Below are 19,520 nucleotides of genomic sequence, written 5' to 3' on the forward strand. Positions count from 1 at the left end.
ACACTCCAGTCATTGGACGCTTGCCCCTAGCATCACAGCAGCGTGCACAGGTTAGGGTACCATTAAAAAGCAGATTTACTTTGTCCCTCAGTCTCACATGCTTCCTCCTCTCTGAGCGACCTGCCCCATCAAGCAGCATCTTATTGGCCCTGTAGTTATCATGTGCCAGTTAAGCAGACACTAAGGGCCCCCCCACATACCAGAGTGTTGGAGAGTACATCGCTGGCAGCCAGCGGAATGAGGGGATAAGATAAGAAAAAGTGCTTTTTAATGGTACCCTAGACAAAAACAAGCATTTAACCCTTGCAGTGTAGGGTGAACACCACTGAAACAATCTTCTTGGGAGTTCAGCTTTAATGTTCCTAAAGCAGTGTACATTTTAATGTAATAAAGGAGAGCACCAGCAGCAGAGCTAGATGCACCTTGCAATGTTCTTAATCTTGGTCAGCGACAATACTGATAGCTAAATGCAGACTATTCCCCAAAAACAATAGGCCAGGGCAGTGCACTGCTACCAACATACCAGCAATGCACATCCCATATCTATGCAGTCAAATCAAGACATTCTGAGCAGCTGGATTTTGTTTTGGCTGCCATGAAAACAAAAATTGTTCTAGGATCAAATGGTCATAGAAAAACACATGTATGCGCAAAAAGCAAAGTCATAATGTTTTATGGTTTTACAAAGAAGGTATAAAATAACCAAAAATTATCACATTGGAATAGTGTGAATAGAGACCAATCAATTCATCACTATAGGATGTAATGCTATATTCAATTTTATAATTTTATCTCATGAGAGCACACTCACTTTCTAATAACACACAATTTTTTGGAAGTATGAATTGTTTTACATATTTATGTGGTTATTTCTTTTGCTAGCACCAATGCTTTGAAGACTAGCCAAGAACCAAATAAGCTTTCCAGGGATAAAACAACAGCAACTGCTTTTAATCTGAGACATAAATAAACAAAATATTTTCAATATCCATGGCAATATTTCAACTTTTATTCTGTTTCTCAGCTCTACAGGACCAGCCAGAGAGCTGGGATATAGAGGGGGCATTTGTGGACAAACATATATGATCTAGACCCTTGGTTCTCAACTGGTGGGTCGCGACCCAGTGTTCAGTGGGTCGCCGCATGCCTTCTCAGCCTCCCGCTGTCGTGCAGCTCTCGCGCCAAGCAGTCATTCAAATTATGCTGCCTGTCGCCGAGTTTCAGCTTGAGGTGGGATGGGATGGGTTATGGTCTTGAGGGAGCTCCATCCATAAGTGCATTGCTTACAGCTCCCTCAAATGTCCTGTAGAGGTGCCTGGACCGGAGTTGAATCACATTCTTCCTCCCGGCACCTCTATAGGGCACACAAGGGGGCTGTACAAGCAATGTACATATGGATGTAGCGCCATCACAGCACATCAGCCCACACTGGCCCCCAGGCTGATGATCCATTCCAGTTCTCTTAAGGTAGGGAGACTGGGTGGACCTTAAAAAAAATAAAATGTAAACATTTTTGGTGTGTGAGATTGTGTCTGTGGTTGTGTATGTATGTATGACCTCCCTAAATGGCTTGTTTTCACACCGATGTCTCTCCCTCTCTGAGACACTTCAGTGATCACAGATACAGGGAGCCGGCTCTGATGGTCTGCTGAGTATAACTTTTTTTTTAGCACCTAGACAAAACAGAGTACTTAACCCTTGCAATGCAGGGGTAACCCCACTGCAAGGGTTAAAACAATATTTAACTGGAGCTCTTTAAAAAGGAGAACTATGGGGTTTAGGCTTTTCCCCATAGTTCTCCTTAGGGTAACGGGAGGACACAAACTAGCGTCCTCCCGTCACCCTAAGCTCAGTATACCGCAAGCTACTGCTCGCGGTATAATGAGACGCCGCAGCTGAAGCGGATCCCGACAATTATGCCGGGATCCGCCCAGCTGCGTGAGTGACAGCTGGCTTTGCCTATCTAGAGGCAGAGCCAGCTGTACCCACCCCCTCCGATCCGCCAGTCAGCCCTGGCGGATCGGAGCGGGGAGGGGGGAATCCACCCCTCCCCTGTCACGGCAGAGAGCTGTGACAGGATCGAGAGGTGAGCGAACGCCGTTATGTGTTCGCTCACCTCCCGATCTACTGAGCCGACCTGTGACAGTCTCATTGTCACAGGTCGGCTAGAACTATGAGGTGAGTGAAAAGCACTCACCTCATAGTTCTCCTTTAACTTTGTTGACCTTCTAGGGACTGTAAAAGTTTGTTTATTGTTCATTGTATATTATTCTTCTTAGTTCTCATGTACAATAAAAATGTATTCACACCTGGGCTGCGCACTGCTATATATTTAAATGTATACAGTTTAAATAGATACATAATGAAACTATGCAAAACAGCTCGGCTCCATGTATGTGCAATGTGACGATTGTTAAGGATTCAAATGATGTTATCAAGAACAGCGGATAGAGTTCCAGATGGTTAATGAGCTGCTTTATTAATTACCACCTCAATGATAACAATCTTTTCTTTCTCTAGATCTGTAAACAAAAGCACTAATTCAGCTATTACCTCCACCCATATTATGCCACTTATATTATTTCTGATAGTATCAGTCTGAACATGTAGGGTTTACATTAATTCAAGTCATTGCGTTCCTGCCCTCACACGGTTCAGGTTATCGTGAGAAAACAGCACTACGGAAAATATGCTAGCTATGCCCGTATAATGTTTGCCGTTTTTGAAGTAGAGGGTCAGAGATTCCACCAGCATTGTCACATGTCTGTCATCAGGAAGTGATGCCAGATACAGATTTCTGATGAAAAATATGCCAACTATTCCCTAGTGATCCCTTCCACAGATAGCACAGGGTGAAAATGTAAAAGTGTTTTTCTCCATCGTCTAAGAATAGGTCAAAAACAGGGAAACCTGAAGAGGCAAGGGATAAGGCAAACATTTGACCTTATTCCAATCCCCCCAGACAAAACGAGCAGTTAACCCTTACAATGCAAGTGAAGGTAGCCTTTTCTCCAGAACCAACTTCAGCTTTCTGAAAACTGTAAACACTAAGCCATAATGTAAAAATGCTGAAAAATAGATTTTGGGTTTTCATATAGTTTAAATAAGGGATGCACTGATACCAGTATTGGTATCTGTGCCGATACTGGGCATTTTCACGAGTACTCGTGAAAATGTCCCGATACTAAAGGCTGATACTGGCTCTTTACATTTTTAACAAGGAGCGGCTGCCATAAGGTCCCGCGCTTGCTGGCTGTCTTTTACAGTGTTGGCCCGGCCACACATCGCCACTTCCTTCTTCTTTGCTGCCCGCAGAGCCATGGTGAGACTCGAACGCAGCCCTGGGGACACCCTGAACATGCTCCCGAGACCCTGCACACCCCTGATAAAAATCCGCACATCCCTGGTCATGCCCCGCACAGCCTCCTGAGAGCACGTAACAGGCCTGGGTCAGACCTCGCACAGCCTCCCGAGATGCCGAACAGCCCTGGGGAGCAACACAGAGTATGTAGCTTCATATTATTCTGCATTGCTGTATAACGTATTACTGGGATTTGTAGTCCTCTAAAGCTAATAGTATTCTGCATTGCTGTATAATGTTTTGCTGGGATTTGTGGTCCTCTATAGCTGGTGGTATTCTGCATTGCTGTATAATGTATTGCTGGTGTTTGTAATCTCTCTACAGCTTGGAGTCAGTGGCAGAACTACCAGGGTCGCAGCACTCGCAACTACGACTGAATCCTGGTGCTCCTCCAATGTCCTAAAATCATTAGTCTGTATTGTTTTAGAAAAACCGTCATGTGACATTGGTATCAGCGAGTACCTGAGGAAAAATATCGGTCCTGGTACTTGGTCTTGCAAAAAATGGTATTGGTGCATCCCTAGTTTAAAGTGGAACTCTTTCATATCCAATTTCCACTGGGGATACTGGAAATCACTGTAGTGGTCCACTGTAGTGATAGCTGGTCTCTTCCAGCTGCAGCTCCATCAGCTTCCCCTCTGCACATTGAACACTGAGTTGCTCGCTCAGCACCGCCACTGTATTTTTAGAAAGAATACAAGGGGGAGAAATTAATCAAAGTCTGGAGCAGATGGTCCATGACAACCAATCAGCTTCTAACTCTCAAATTGCCAAACCAAACAAACTGAAGAGAGAAGCTGATTGGTTGCCGTGGACAACTGCTCCAGATTCTGTCTGCCCAAGTTTTGATAAATTCCCCCATCGTGTTTACTGATTGGATGAGGTGGAGATTGTGACATCACCACCCCCTCCTCTCCACCTCTTCCAATTACAGAATGCATTGTATTCATTGAAGAAAAAAAAACAAGATATTCTCTGAATAGAGGCAGTACTGAGCAAGTGTCTCCCCGTGCTCAGTGTGCAGAGGGAAAGATGATAGTGCCAGTGTTAATTACGTCGACGAATAATTTTCATCACAGAAAATAAAATCCAAGTTATGACTAAAACTATGACAAAAATATATTGACATTTTAGTCGACGAATTAAAACTAGACTAAAATGTTGGGGGAGAGACGATTTAGAAAGAGATGCAATCAGAACTCTTTGGACTTCCAGATCCATCCTGAATGGACGGCTAATAGGTAATATGTGCAATGGCATTAGAGCCAATATAGTTTTTCATTTAATATTTTAGAGTTGCACTTCTGCTTGAAAGAACGAAGAATGTCATATGCAAGTTGTTATAATCAATCCATATCTAATTATTGGTCCTTTGTTGAAAATACTCAATATCATTTTCTCTTTATAAGACTTAGTTTAAATACAATTTTAAGATAAATAAAGGCATGTTATATATCACAACAGTTAAATCTGTGTCTGTACTGCATGTTCAAACCTTAATACCATAAGTAATAAAAGGTTAACAGATGTTTACTCCAGGAGTATATCATGAGATTGGAAAAGCTAGTGAAATTCTTTAACTAAATCCTCTAAACTACAATTTAGTTGACTAAACCGGGACTAAAGCTAAAGCAATTCAATGGCCAAAACATGACTAAAACTAAATGGCATTTTAGTCAAAAGACTGACAAACTAAATTTGCTGTCAAAATTAACACTGGATAGAGCCACAGTCTGAAGATCCCAGCTATCTCTGTCTGTAGAGCAGACTACTGCAGCGATTTTGATCAACCTCAGCAGCCCTCTGGAGATCAGATATGGATGATCACATTGAGCCAAGCAGGACCAATATACAGTAAGTATCTATAAAAGATCATTTCTGGAGTCCTGCTTTACCAGTACAACTGTTTAAATTGTCAGCAGATCACACGCACTACTCTATCCCCGACCCCTAATACAGCCACTCTATTGATTGCATAATGAAGGGATTGTATCCTACGCTCTAAAAAGATAGGATGATAGTATAAACAGTCACAGAGAATTCCCAGTTTGCTAGAAGATTTCTGTGACTCATGTCAGTGTTGGCACTGTATCCTCTACCCAGCCCTGCTAGCAGTAGTGACGTCTGCATTGTTTAAATCTCTGGGCTGTGCAAAAAATCCAATAAAAACACGCTGGCATCAACTCATTTCATTCATGGTCAACAGCATTAAACTGATGGATAAACTTTTCAGAATGTAAGTGGAACTTTAGTTTTGGATTGGATACATTGGAGGGGGGATGTCAGGCTTCTATTGGTAATTAAACCGGAAAGTATCTTTTATACACGTGCCTTGATGGTTGTTGCCAGACATTTAAATTAACCCCTTCATGACTGAGGCCCTTTTTTCATTTTTTGCACCCATGTTATATTCCACATTTTAGGCCTGAAAATGATAACACTGTATTAAAATGATTTAAATACCACAATATTGGCAGGAGATATTTAGATGCAAAATATTTTCTGTCCATATTGTCATAATTTAACTGCTTGCCATCCGTCCGTTATAAAAAATAAAAGGTCGGACGGCAGGCTCCCATTGGTGGGTTGGCGTAAATAAACAGCTTTTTTTTTCTGCTCACGCGTGCCCCCGGGCAGGAAAAATAAAAAACTGTTAAATGCAAACAGCCATTACCAGCTGTTACACATATGATCGATCAGCGGCTCTATAGGCGTGCGATCGCTTGTATGTGCTGCCCAACGCGCCACCCAAGCCCCGACCCCTCAAGTGCCACCGTTCCCCCCCTTCCTGCACCCTCACCTCAATCCCTGGCTCCGCTGTCCCCTCTGCGGCCCAGGACCCCCTCGGGTGGGTGTCTGGAGGAAGATCAGTTGCGCCAGCACGCGAAGACAACAATTGTGCTACACTTTACATATCACCACAAACGCCAGAGTGCCAGTAATAATCACTGATAACACTAAACTGATGAGTGGTAAAAGCTAGTAAAGCGTCGCCTATGGCCAATTTTGGGTATTGTAGTTTTTTGAGGTTTCGTGGGCGTGCACAATTTTAAGGCTTGAATTGTTTGGTGTTTATTCACTCGACGTGATCCCATCTTTTATATTTTACCAAAAAATTGGGTAATAATAAATGTTTTATAATTTAATATAGGTAATTTTTTCTTACTATAGTAAAAAAAAAAAAACCCCAGTTGTGATTAAATACCACCAAAAGAAAGTTCTATCTGTTCCCAAAAAAATAATTTCAGTACAGCATTGCATGACGGAATAAATGTCACTCAAATCGCTGAATACTGAAAAATGGCCTGGACAGGAAGGGGGTTTAACAGCAAGTGGTTAAATATAGTATAATATGTTTTAGTTATTAAATATCTGGCAATAACTATCAAGGCACTTGCATAGAAGAATATTGCCAGTATAGGTATACATTAGGTGTCAGCTGATGGTCATTTCTTTACACATTATAATTTGTTTCATAAATTGGAGTATGCCAACAAACATACAGCCCTTAAGGGCCTGGGGGTAAATTGGACAGAAAGTGGGAATAAAATAAGTCCTGCCTTTGGTGTTAGTGGGAATAAAGTAAGCCCCAGCATTGGTGTCAATGGGAATAAAATAAGACCCATCATTGGTGTCAATGGGAATAAAATAAGCCCCGTCATTGATGTCAGTGGAAGTTAATAAGTCCCATTGTTGAGGTCAGCGAGACTAGTCCAATTGTTGTGCATTAGTAGGATAACAAACTATATTGTGGTGTCAGTGGGATAAAATGAACTCCATCAATGATGTCAACGGGGAAAACAAAAAAAAGGTTTGTTGGGGTCAGAGGGATAAAATAATAATAATAATAATAATAATAATCATCATTGAAGTCACTGGAGTAAAATAACACAGAGACAAAAACTGCAATTAACGGAACCCATGTCTGTCTATGAGGAATCGGATGTAAATGGACATGATCAGTTTGTTTTTCCAGACCTGGCCGGAGGTGGGGATAAACTGGTGTAAATAGACGCCCGTTCAATTAAATCTTAATGGCACTGCATACACAAGCTCTTGGTCAAGTGTTGAGATTGTATTATGCCACCTTGAGAGCAATTCCAGGCTAAAAGTAATTTAGTAACCTGCTAATGTTAAAACGAAACACTGCAACTCTGGTAAAAGCCAGAACGGCCACTCCTAAACCCAATGTAGCCCAGTTTTTCTGGCTTTTCTCATTGCTTTATGGTACAACAGCAGTCACCTCAATAGGTGGGCAATGCTGCTGTTGGCCCAAACAGATCTGGGGACACTCAGAAGATTAGAACATGGTAGTTGCAAGGATATAGCTAGAAGGCTAACAACGTGACTTAACCCCTTCGTGACTGACGTATGCTGCCGAATACGTCGCCAGCATCAGGGCTGTTTAAACAGACTCCCGGCGACTTTTGCGACAGTCGGCTTTACAACAGAAGCGATCCTGGCGACTTACCTGTCGCCAGATCGCTTCTGTGTCCCGAAGAACCCGCCATTCATTAAAAAATGGGTATTTTGTTGTGTTTTGGGGCATTTAAATTACATTTTCCACTAAATATTGTGGTTTAATAAGGAGTTGCGCTAATATTGCGCAACATACAAATTTGCAACTACCACCATTTTATTCTATAGGGTCTTGGCATTCAGAAAATATATAATGTTTGGGGGTTTTAAGTCATTTTCAGGCCTAAAATGTGGAATATAACATGAGTACAAAAAATGAAAAAAAGGCCTGTCATGAAGGGGTTAAAGTGTACATTTGACTCTGGGAACAAAGTCTGTTAAAATACAAAGAGGGAAATTTATTAATACTGGAGCAGACAAAATCTGGAGCAGTTGTGCATGGCAACCAAACAGCATCTCTCTTCAGTTAAGATTTGAAAATGAAAGAGAGAGGCTGATTGGTTGCCGTGCACAGCTGCACCAGATTTTGTCCCCTCAAAATGTTTCACTCTAGCTTAGCCTAAAATGTGTCCTAAACTTTATCTTTATTGTGCAACCCCCCAATGCCATCAATCCACCATGCAATGGAGAGGAACAAAGGCAAACATTTTAAAATACAGACGGTGTGACAATACAGACGGTGTGACAGGAAGTGTGTTATTTTTAGGATTACCAGGTAGAAATAAGACTGAAACTATAAATGGTGTTGGGGAGGGTAAAAACATTTGTCAGGTGTTGATTGTTGTTACTGTCCCTATTGGGGAGATTTACACTCACTTCCTGTATATCAACACAGATCAGCAGGAAATCTTCTCGACAGGTAAATTTCCCCAAATTACTTTTTCCTTTGTGTCGCCAGTTTCTGAATGTGAAGCAAGAAAAAAATTATCTACAGTGGAGACATTGACCCTAATAAATACCTGACAAAAGGTTTCAACCACTCCAGGCTCATGTTTTATCAAAGAGTAACCAAAATTATATACATCATTTTAACAAAATGTTTCCCTCTGCTTCATACAAGGGTGGGTGTATGTATGCATGCGTCTGTATGCTTATAGAATGTATTTATAAAGAGACTAGGGATTGCAGCATAAATAGTTTGTTTTACTGATTAAACACTAGCGTTTGACACAGATGTTAGCTCTACTGTTTGAGCAACAAAACAGGCTCATCATGCTCCAACAAACTTGTATACTCGGAATCTTTCAGTTCTGTTCTGGCTTCTTCAGCCTGGAGGCTTCGTAGAGCTTTGGGCGGGAAAAAAGCCTCAATTCCTCATCTTACCACATCTTACCCGTAGCTGTACCTCATTATTACTCTCAGCTGTTCAGACCTTCATATAGGTAAGGTAACTGATCCGCAGGTCTCTCTCTCTGTACTGCTGCACCCTCCTGCTGGGTGAAATGGCTGACAGGTGACAGAACACAAAAAAGGTACAAGCGCTGCATATTTGTTTTGGGGAGCTCATTAGCGGAACCCTGTTAGTCAGGAACTGAACACAGTTTAGTTATTGGCTCACACAAGCAGATATTTAGTTTTCTGCTATGGATTTGCCTTCCTGAATTTAAACGGTTTCCATTGGGCTGATCACAGAATTCATGTTCAGGGACAGATCAACACTCTAATGAGAAGCCTGTAAACGATTTACTTGCATGTTATCTATTAATAGGTAATTATTATGTGCTTTTACATTAGTAATACGGTGTACTACTGGCTGCAAGACATAAATATCTGGACTACAATTACATAGTTCACCTTGAGCAGTATACTTACTATACTCTATTAATTAGAAGAAAGAATTAGCAGTAAGTAACTAGAATAATTTGACTGTGATACTATTCAGTAGCAGTATACAGCCATTTAAACCCAACCCAAAGGAGAAACCCCATTGATTTAAACGACAGCAGTATATCCAGAGGCATGAATAGAGAACACTGAACCATCCATTAACAGTCAACACTTTGTTCTGTCCTGCCACAGTCACACAAGAACACTCAGGCAAAAGTCATCTACGGTACGGTAGTCATCTAAATATGTTCAGATTAAAAAGAGAAAAAAATGACATCTTAGAAGATACAAGTTCATGTGTTTACATTTGGGCTTTAACAGTCTGTGGTTCAGTTAAATGGCTGTTTACTATTAAGCTGTGGCATGACCAAAAACAGTGCATTTAAGCTAAAGAATACATGCAGACCCATCTGTTTCCCATAAGCACATCCCAATCAGCTGAATGAACTGAATGATAACAGTAGCAAGATGGCTGAAGCATGCAGCAAGGATGTTGAAAAAGGCGATTGAAGGGCAGAATTCAATGTCTTTATGGACAAACCCTGTTAAAAGAATCAATTACATCTATTAACAAACAGTGTACACAAACACAATGCACATGTGTCAAATGAGAACCAAAGATAAACATTGGCCTAAAAATCACAGTCACATATTTTAAAACTCGAGGTAGATACTTAACAAAGAGGACATTATTTAGCTGGAAATCTGCAGCATGAAATCATTACCAGTATAACCGTATTGAATAGTCCCAGGAAACAGGGTGTCCATTGAAGGAGAATTTCACTTAAATGAAACCTTCTGTATGGCTGTTGCAAGTTCTGATACATCTGGATTTTTAGAAAATGTTTATACCTGCATTCATTTAATTAAAGTGTTGTTCAGGAACAACACCTTTAAGTGATATCAAAGTCAAAAGGTTTTTAATCTATTTCAAATGCTGATTAAATCGCTCACAATGGATGCTGCTCCGTGATATTTAACAGTTGGTTTACTACAGAATCTTCTGGTCCCCTGAGTGCTGGCCCTGATTATCCTGTTTTAGGGCACGTTTACACTATTTTCTGGATTAGATCTGGTCCAGAAAATGGTGTGAACCTGCCCACAGCTCCAGCGCATTCCAGACCAGACAAAATGAGACATGCAGTATTTTTCTGGTCTGGAGTGGAGTGCGCTGGTGTGAATGAACAAAGACCAAAAATAGCATAGGGATACATTAGGGTCCGGAAACAATCTGGTCTGGCCTGGAGATGATCTGGACGTGGTTTGAATGGGCCCGTAGGGTGGCTCCTTTCCCTGGCAAGCACCTATGGAGCAACCAATGTGTGTGCTAGTAAGCTGTGTGTCTCCACAAACAGAGGCACAGCAAGGCAAACCACTCCCCTGTCCTCCCACTCTCCAAGCCAGTGGGACAGTTACTGGAGACTGTGCTGTCCCTTGTGATCATGTAGTGGACAGGGAAGCCAGGCTGAGAGAGTTGGAGCCAGCTGTTCAGAAACATGATGACTAAGTACTTGGGCAAAAATTTAAACAAATACTCTAAAGGGGCAATGAATATAAATATGTGTTTGATCTGAATTCAATATTGATAAAAGGTTTGTGTGTTTAATACTACTTTAAAATTCTGCATTTGTTAAGGTATATCTATTCAATCAATATAAATAAGTGTACAGGAATAAATATGTGATTAAGAGTAGTCAAATGTGACATAAGTCCACAATGGTGGTCAAAATGATTGCTTGGCATGCTAAAAAAAATCTCTGCAACCAATGAAAGAGCTTTCCCACATTCCAGATTAGTTAGTGAAAAAGCCCTCCATTTGGTAACCATTTATGACTAGCAAGGGGTAATAGCACCCAAAAGGTTTAGCAGTTTCAAAGCTGCTATGGAATACAGGGCAAACAAGTTGCACAACCAGTTCTAATTTCCTACCAAGTGGAGTGATTTTTTTCCCCACCTAGTAACCTATAGATAAGATTTTTTTAAAGATTGTGCTCTTTACTGCACAAAACGGCAAGGTCCACTTATGTGGCAGATTCCCCCCCTTCTGCCTGAATGAAACATGCTAAGTGAAAGCCATAAAAGATAAAACACTGAAAGAAAAAAGAAAAAAATAGTAGCCTTACATGCCAACTTCTGGCGCATACCTAGATGAAGGTGATATCACTTAACCTTCTCGGGGATTCCAACAAAGCTTAGGATCCCAAATTTCATGATAATTAGATTCTGAAGAGTGCTAGAGAGCCTTGCAATATTTGGAATCCTGAGCTTCCTCAGGATCATGAAGTGATACACACTGATGTCAACGACACAGACAGGAATTAGCTGTGGTGTAAGGTAAATTATTTTCTAAAAATGTTTTTTCTTTTTTTGTTGCTTCGACTAAATGTATTTATGGGGAGGGGGTTGTGTCACGCTGACATCCTAGAAGCTGCTGATCAGACGCTCGTCAGCCTGCAAGGATCCCCAGTGACATCATTCACCATATAGGAAGGCTGGCACAGAGGACGGGGACGTAGAGGTAGGGAGAGAACTGCTAGGACAGAGCTGCTGCGCATGCCCTTATATTCAGGAACGCGCAAAGCTCTCGAGAAGCACCGTCAGTAACAGTGACGATCATCAGTGGGGAGGATCCATACAGTATTGTCAGGATCTCTCCTCATTGCGGTACTTAGCCCTATCCACCATCTTAAAGAAGCGATTAAAGGCTCAGGGTGCATTTTGGCTTATAGGAGTAAATTACACTATTTACTCCTTTAGCCTAATGAATGCAGTAATGAAGAAGAAAAACTAGAACCTCATAGCTCTCCTTTAAGCCGGCCATAGGTATTGGTGATGGATTAAAAAGCATTTAAAGTAAGCAGATCATGAGCATAATGTGATTATTTTTACAAAATACATCCATCCTTCATTTTTCAATTAGAGAACTCTTAAAGCTCTCTGAGAAACTACAAGTATGAAAATGAGTGGATCTGCAAAGATATCCTGTTCCAATGGTAATAATGGAGCACTACGACGGAAATATACTTAGGTGTACCATTGAGCCACAGTCTTGACTAGTTTAGAGTCAGGGTGTAACTGCCCAGATTCAAGTCAGTGTTTACATATACGTCACATACACTCATGTGACACTCTTATCTTAGACAGTCACTCTACAGGACATTCAAGTTACAAATTCTCATGCCAACATAATGAAAATTCCTTCCAAATCGAAAATAATGTCAGGACAATTTGTCCTCATGCAATGGCTTGCACCTTGACTTGAAAGAAAATTGGTAAAAAGGTCAAATGAGTTTGCTTTGTTGTCACAATACAAGTACTGAACACTATTAGATATAGCAAACATTAGGAATATTGCATATTATTGTTCCATTTAATAGCAAACCTGTCAAGACAAAAATACATGGGCTGATTTGGCTCTTCTCTCCTGAAAATGCAACTTGCCTAGCTATTAAGCTTCAATAATTTGCAAGTAAATTACCTACAACAAGTATAGGGATAAGCAATTTCATTTTTGTATTGTTTGGTCAGGTGATCAATTGTACTAAAAACAGAGTGAACCAGGTAACTAGCTTATGGAGGCTCACAATGGCAGCATGCATGGCTTTTTTTTTTGGTACCCTAAACATGTCTTCACAGAAAAACAACCAAACTCACTTTTTATTTATTACAGCTATTTCTATAGCGCCGACAATTGACACAGTGCTTTACATAGTTGCACATTTACATCAGTCCCTGCCCTCAAGGAGCTTACAATCCAAGATCCCCATTTCACATGCATACATATGAGGGATAATTTAGACAGGAGCCAGTTAAGCTACCAGTATGTCTTTGAAAGTGTGGGAAGCAACCCACGCAAGCAGTGGCATCACATGGGGGGTGTGGCACGCACCCGGGTCCCACCATTAGAGGGGTGACACCAAAATAACTGACAGTCATTTTGGTGTCGCAACCTATGAAAAGTCGGGCACTCGGTCACGGACAGAGAGCCCGACAGGGTCAGGAGAGAGGAGGGGACCCGGCGGCATACCTTATCCCGCCGGATGAACGTCCCCTCCTCTCTCTGCCGGCGTCCATCATCAAGATGGCCGCCGGCATGCTTCAATAAGACCATCGTGCATGCGCGATAACGTCACGGCGGGGGTGTCACCCGGTCTCCGCCCCAGGTGACATCCAGCCTCGGGACGCCCCTGCACGCAAGCACAGGAAGAACATGCAAATTGCTTGCAGATAGTGACCTGGGGATTTGAACCAGAGACCCCCAGTGCTGCAAGGCAGAAGCGCTAACCACTACGCCACTGTACTTCCAACTTTTAATTCCTTCTTCATACAGTGAAGTAGTGGAGAATATTCGAACCATATTCGAAATCTTTCCTTAGACTGATAAACAAAGCTGAGTGTGACATGTAAAAGTTTTTTTATGCATCTTGGAGCTTGTTTTTACCAGATGTGCTAAAAACATATGTGGTAACACACATTGTGTTGCCATATGTCCTCAGGCATACCGTGGTAAGCTTTTGAAGACCTCCACTCAATTGACTTAAAGTGTATTTCCAAACGTGCAGCCAAAATTGGGATAAAACCCATTTTATATTATAAAAAATATGTAAATTTTCAATATCATCACATGGATTTATTAAACAGGCAGTTATGCCCCTGTTTCCACTGCCTGTAACTTTCATGCCTCTTAAAATGCCAGAGCCATGTTTTCCTATTCATCAAGTATCTACTTCCTGGTTTCCTTACCCATACAATCATACATAGGGCAATTATGAAGCAGCTTTTAGGCCTGGTTCACACCTAGGCGGCACCGTTTTTGCGCGTTTGTACGGAAGGGTTAGTCTTGATGTTCCTAGGTTTCCCCTCATTTTGGAGAGATTGTTCTAATGGGGTACACAACAAATAGCTGACAGAGGTTTTAACTCTTCATCCTATCCCAAACTAGAAAAGCAAACTTTTTACATGCATCGACTTTCAGAATCTTTAAGTCTGAGTAAAACCTAACCATTTCGAAACACATAAACGGTGCCTATGAAAGTATCCACCCCTTTGGGTGAAGTTTTCGTTTCAGGCAATACCATTCCATTTTTTTTATTAATTTTTTTTTGGTGTGGAGGTTTATACTAATAAACAAAATTATAATCTTTAATGTTAATTGTAAAACACATCTCTGCAAAGTGAATTAGATCACAATGAAAAAGCAGAAAAACCTCTGCGTAAGTATACACATCCTTTAGTATACCTGATGAATCCCTTGAAGTACAGTTAGATCAATCATTAAGAAATGGAAAGAGTGTGACACAACTGTAAACTAAAACAAATAGACCATCCACTAAAATATAGTTACTGCGCACAAAGGGCACTAGTGACTTAAGCCACCCACAGACTTTATGACAACACTGAAGGAATTCCAAGGCCCAATGTTTTAGCCTGGAGAAGCTATGCATACAACTGTCACTCAGGTGCTTTACCACTCGCAGCTTTAGAAGAGCAGCAAAAGAAAGCCACCCTAAACTAAAAACGTACATGTCATCTCACCTACAGCTTTCCAGAAAGTACCTTAGACAACCTGAAGGTATTTTGAAGAAGATTTAAGGTATCCTAAGAACGAAATTTTGCTTTTAGTCATTGGACTGAACACCTTGTTGTAAGTCAAACACTGCACACCATCATAAATTAACCATTCCCACCATTAATCATGGTGGGGGCAGCATAACACTGTGGTGATGCTTCCCTGCAGGCTCTGGGGGATTTTGACAGGGTAGCAAAAATCAGGGAGATCCTAGAGGAAATCATGATGCATAACCGCAATCAAAAAGCTACTGGACAACTTTCAACATTTCAGGCCCACAAATGCAACACTTTGAATCTATCGCTGCCCCAGGACATAATATCTCTGCTTCAGATCTCTTTATAATTATATTAGGAACCAAGATTATTACCATGTGTTGGGGTCTATATAAACCCCTTCTTGCTTTACTCTGTAAGTGGCTAATTACCCTGTCCTTCTGTGACTTCTATTACCTAATCATAGAAAAATTATCAAATCCCATGGCTGGGGCACATTGGGGCTAGAGCACATCTTATGGCTGTGTCGATCAAAATGACCTTTCTCCCTAAATCGTTATAACCTTTATGGGTGTACCCTATTGAAATCCCATCACACACATTTCCTATTGTCCAGAAACAACTTATAATTTCCATTCAGGGCAACTCCAAACCTTGCGCAAAACAGAACATACTATTCCAACCTTGACATCGCTGCAGTCTGTTGGTCCTACAACAAACTATTACACAGCTGCACAAACTGCTCAACTTTCAGACTACCATTCTATGACCGGTCCTCCCCTCTAAGTCTCCTAAATATCCTTTTAAATGCATCTCATCTCAGTAGAGACTTTGCTATGGATTCCCTCCCATGCCCATGAGCAAATCACCAGTCCCATGACCCATCAATTTTTACATATGTTCGACAGTGTGAAATAATAGGGCAAACTGAGGTCTCCCTACGCACGCTTGGACCCACCCCCAGTTGCCTCTCCCCATTACCCCTTCCCACCTACACCCCCTTCTATGACTCTACCCTCTCTCCTTTTTATGCTTTTCTTATTGCTCATTCTGTTTTTTCTTCTTCTGTGTTTGACAGACTTCAGAGCCATAGCACTACTCCTTATGGTAGTAACATGGGTCCCCAAGCCACATTGCTAAGTCTTGACTTATTCTCTGATACCGTGTTTGCACTAATATATTCACGTAAATGTGTCTGTTATAGTGTGAGGGGAATTTATAAAATCTGGAGCATGGCAACCAGTCTGCTTCTCTCTTCAATTTGTTCAGTTAAGATTTAAAAATAAAGAGAGAAGCTGATTGGCTGCCATGCACAACTGCTCCAGATTTTGTCTGCTCCAGTTCTGATAAATTCCCTTCTGTATGCTTGAAAACCTTTTCAATAAAAACGTATTGGGACAGGAAAAATTGTATCAAAGGTGATTCATTGTTCCATGGCAATAAACCATCCTCCTTCCCTCTCTTCTTTCCTGGTTGGGCCACTTCTCCATGACCTTGGATCCGATTGTATATGTGATCATATTAATTACAAGGTCTTGTGTTGTTCAATCGCCAATGTACTGTTGACACGTATTGATGCACACGACTTAATGTAAACATTGTCAACATCTTTTATATTGTGTACCCTAATGTTTTGTTTAGAATTTTACTTTTATATGTGTTAAAAAAAAAACCTATGTTGACAAGAAAAAAAAAAGAAAAATTCCAAAAGGGGTCAATGCATTTTATAGACACAGTATTGCAATAAGCAGTAATTTCTGACTTCTTGAATATAGGAAATAAGGCTCCAGACAGAGAATTGCTCACTACACAAATCATATTCCAGTCAAACCAAAAAGGTATAGCTGTATTTCACGTAAAATAATGACTGCGCTTGGGTGATATATTTTAACATAAAACTCCCAATAAAGTATAGAAGCCTTAAGCAAATAGAGCACCTACGTTATGCTCGGTTGGAATGCAAAAGATGCCAAAGGAATGTGTTTTGTCAAAACACTCATGACAGGAAAAACTTGTACTGCAGTTCAATCCTTCTGTGCCTTATAGTTCATCAGAAAGCAGCTTCTGTAAAGACTGACAGAGGGACTCCGTGTGTCCTTGAAAATACTGTGCACGTGCCTGCTAAGTGATCCAATACTTATGTATTATGTTACACTTCCTTTCAACTTGCTGGCCTGGAGAATAAACCATTCCATAGACTGAATGGAGGTCTATGTTCTAATTCTATAGGTTACAAATAAAAATCAAATCATGTACACATACACACACGTTTACCTATTTGAATGCACACTGCATACATTCAAGTAGAAAAAAAACTGGATCAAGCACCAACTCTGAATAATAGTATTTTGCTTGGAATGTATCCAGGTTTCCAGAGATTTAAATTAAATCTTTTCACAGTACCCGTCCCTCACCAGTCTCGAGCATTTTTTTCTTTCTTTCATAAAATTAAAAAAAAGTTAGATGAAGAAAAAAGGAGGAAATACAGTTTAGCAGCAAGCGAACCAAAATTTGTGATCTTCATTGCTCAGCTGAAACTTGCAAGCTTTCCCTTCCGAGCAGTAGCTGAAAACTCCCCCTCCACAACAAACTACACAGACATCCAAGTTTTAAAGTGATCAGCACTGCATTCTCTAATGTACCATGAGGCTTTCTGGCCTAAAATAACCCACCAAGAAAAAAAGAAAAGCGTGCCCCTACTTCTGTTCTCCTTCCAGGAAATCTACACAACTGTCTTCAGATGGTTCTGCCAGATCTCTAGACATAATGGCTGACAAGCAAAACCACAGCAAACTTCACATTCAGCTTTCATGTGCCTGAGCGTGTGTGAAGAGTTGAGAGCAGAACATTGAGAAAATAAGAAGCAGATAAACATACCATCTTTTGATTCATCTGACTCTGAGCTCATGGTGTCAGTGTGAGCCACTGGAGAACAGATTACAGCTGACGTGCACTCAGCAGAAGCAGAGAAGTCAACTTCTCCAAAAAGGAAAAAAAAAAAAAAGTCAGGATGAAAAGAGGAAAGTTCTGCAAGTCTGGCCAATGGCATGCAAGCTGTATGGGAGAAAGCTCCTCCTCTTCTCAGACACTGTCTGGAGAGGAGAAGCACCTTCAGAAGTGCAGCTCTGCATTGCCATAACATTACACAGAGAGTTTCCTTATTTTATCATCATTTGCAGAGGGTGGGGTGTTGCTTGCTGTGACATGAATGGATTACAGGAAAGGAGATCAGTGAGCAATGCTGCATCTTCAGCATTTCTTTAATGTGATGGTTAAGAGCTGGATGCTCCAGAGCTAACAACTCGAGCAGTGAGCATTGATGTTGCCAGAGATCAGCCCATCAAACTGCCACAGTCAGAGGTGTGTCATATAAACAGCCAGGGCTGGGTGCATGGAAATGACATCGGCTGTAAGATAGAAGAAATAAAAACATTTCTACGCTGCTATCAAAACAAACACATAAAGCAGAAGTGACAACACAGTATTAGAACCTGAAATAATATCAACAGTCCTAAAGCTTTCATGGAAGTTATATAACGCTAGAAGATCCAAAAGAATCCATTTTACAGTTGAAGCAAAAGCAGGAAATGTTGTTACAGTAATTCTTGCTTCACTTCAAATAAGGGCTCGTTCACACTGGCTGTGGTGACTACCGGTTTTCTGCACTGGATCGACGCCAGTCCTTGCAAGGGCATACAGAAAACAATTGTTTTATATGTGCCCATGCACACTACAACGCTGGTCTGATGTGCGGTGCAGAAAAATGAACAAAATGCTGCATTTTCCCACAGTGTTCGGGATGGTAGCAGAGGTCACACTGTGCTGCAGAGACCTGGATGGAGTGTACACTTTGTATACTGCCAATAAAAAGTTATAAAAAGTAAACGCACCAGGCAAGCGCTAAAACGGAACGTGCACCAGACCAGTCTCTGTTTACACTTGTGCATTTGTTACACATTTTCATGATGTAATGCATTTGTAATGCGTTATGCATTTTTTAATAAGCCAAATGATGGAGTAATCAAATAATAGGTTGCTAGGGGGTGAGGGCTTATCGTCATGCATTAAAAAAATGTTACATGCGTTTTTCATGAGCTTCTATTGAAGTCTATGGAGCTAAAAACAAACTAGCACCAAAATATGCTCCTGTACCTCTTTCTAAGTCACACTGCAGTGAAATGAATAGGTATGAACGAGCCCCATTAAAAATATTGGGATTCCTTTTGTCGTGCATTGTTGCGCAATGACCGCAGCGCTTCAAATACGCACAGGTGAGAACAGGGGATTAAACTGAATTGTTTTGGGCACATGCTCCTCTTTTTCCCAGTTTTTGTAAAGTAGTGAAACG

General features: G+C 41.0%; 1 protein-coding gene across 1 annotated transcript in view; it reads right to left on the reverse strand.

Moving 5' to 3' along the window:
- The window catches only part of TNFAIP8 (TNF alpha induced protein 8), a 29,123-nt gene extending 10,833 nt beyond the window's left edge, over positions 1-18,290 (reverse strand). Inside the window, exon 1 of the mRNA XM_018557307.1 lies at positions 18,050-18,290. Coding sequence (XP_018412809.1) covers positions 18,050-18,221 — 172 coding nt within the window. The 5' untranslated portion in view covers positions 18,222-18,290. The remainder of the gene's footprint in view (positions 1-18,049) is intronic.
- Between the last annotated feature and the right edge of the window lie 1,230 nt (positions 18,291-19,520).

Source organism: Nanorana parkeri, unplaced genomic scaffold (assembly GCF_000935625.1).
Source record: "Nanorana parkeri isolate BGI_ZX_2015 unplaced genomic scaffold, ASM93562v1 scaffold279, whole genome shotgun sequence".
In the NCBI taxonomy this organism is placed as follows: Eukaryota; Metazoa; Chordata; class Amphibia; order Anura; family Dicroglossidae; genus Nanorana; species Nanorana parkeri.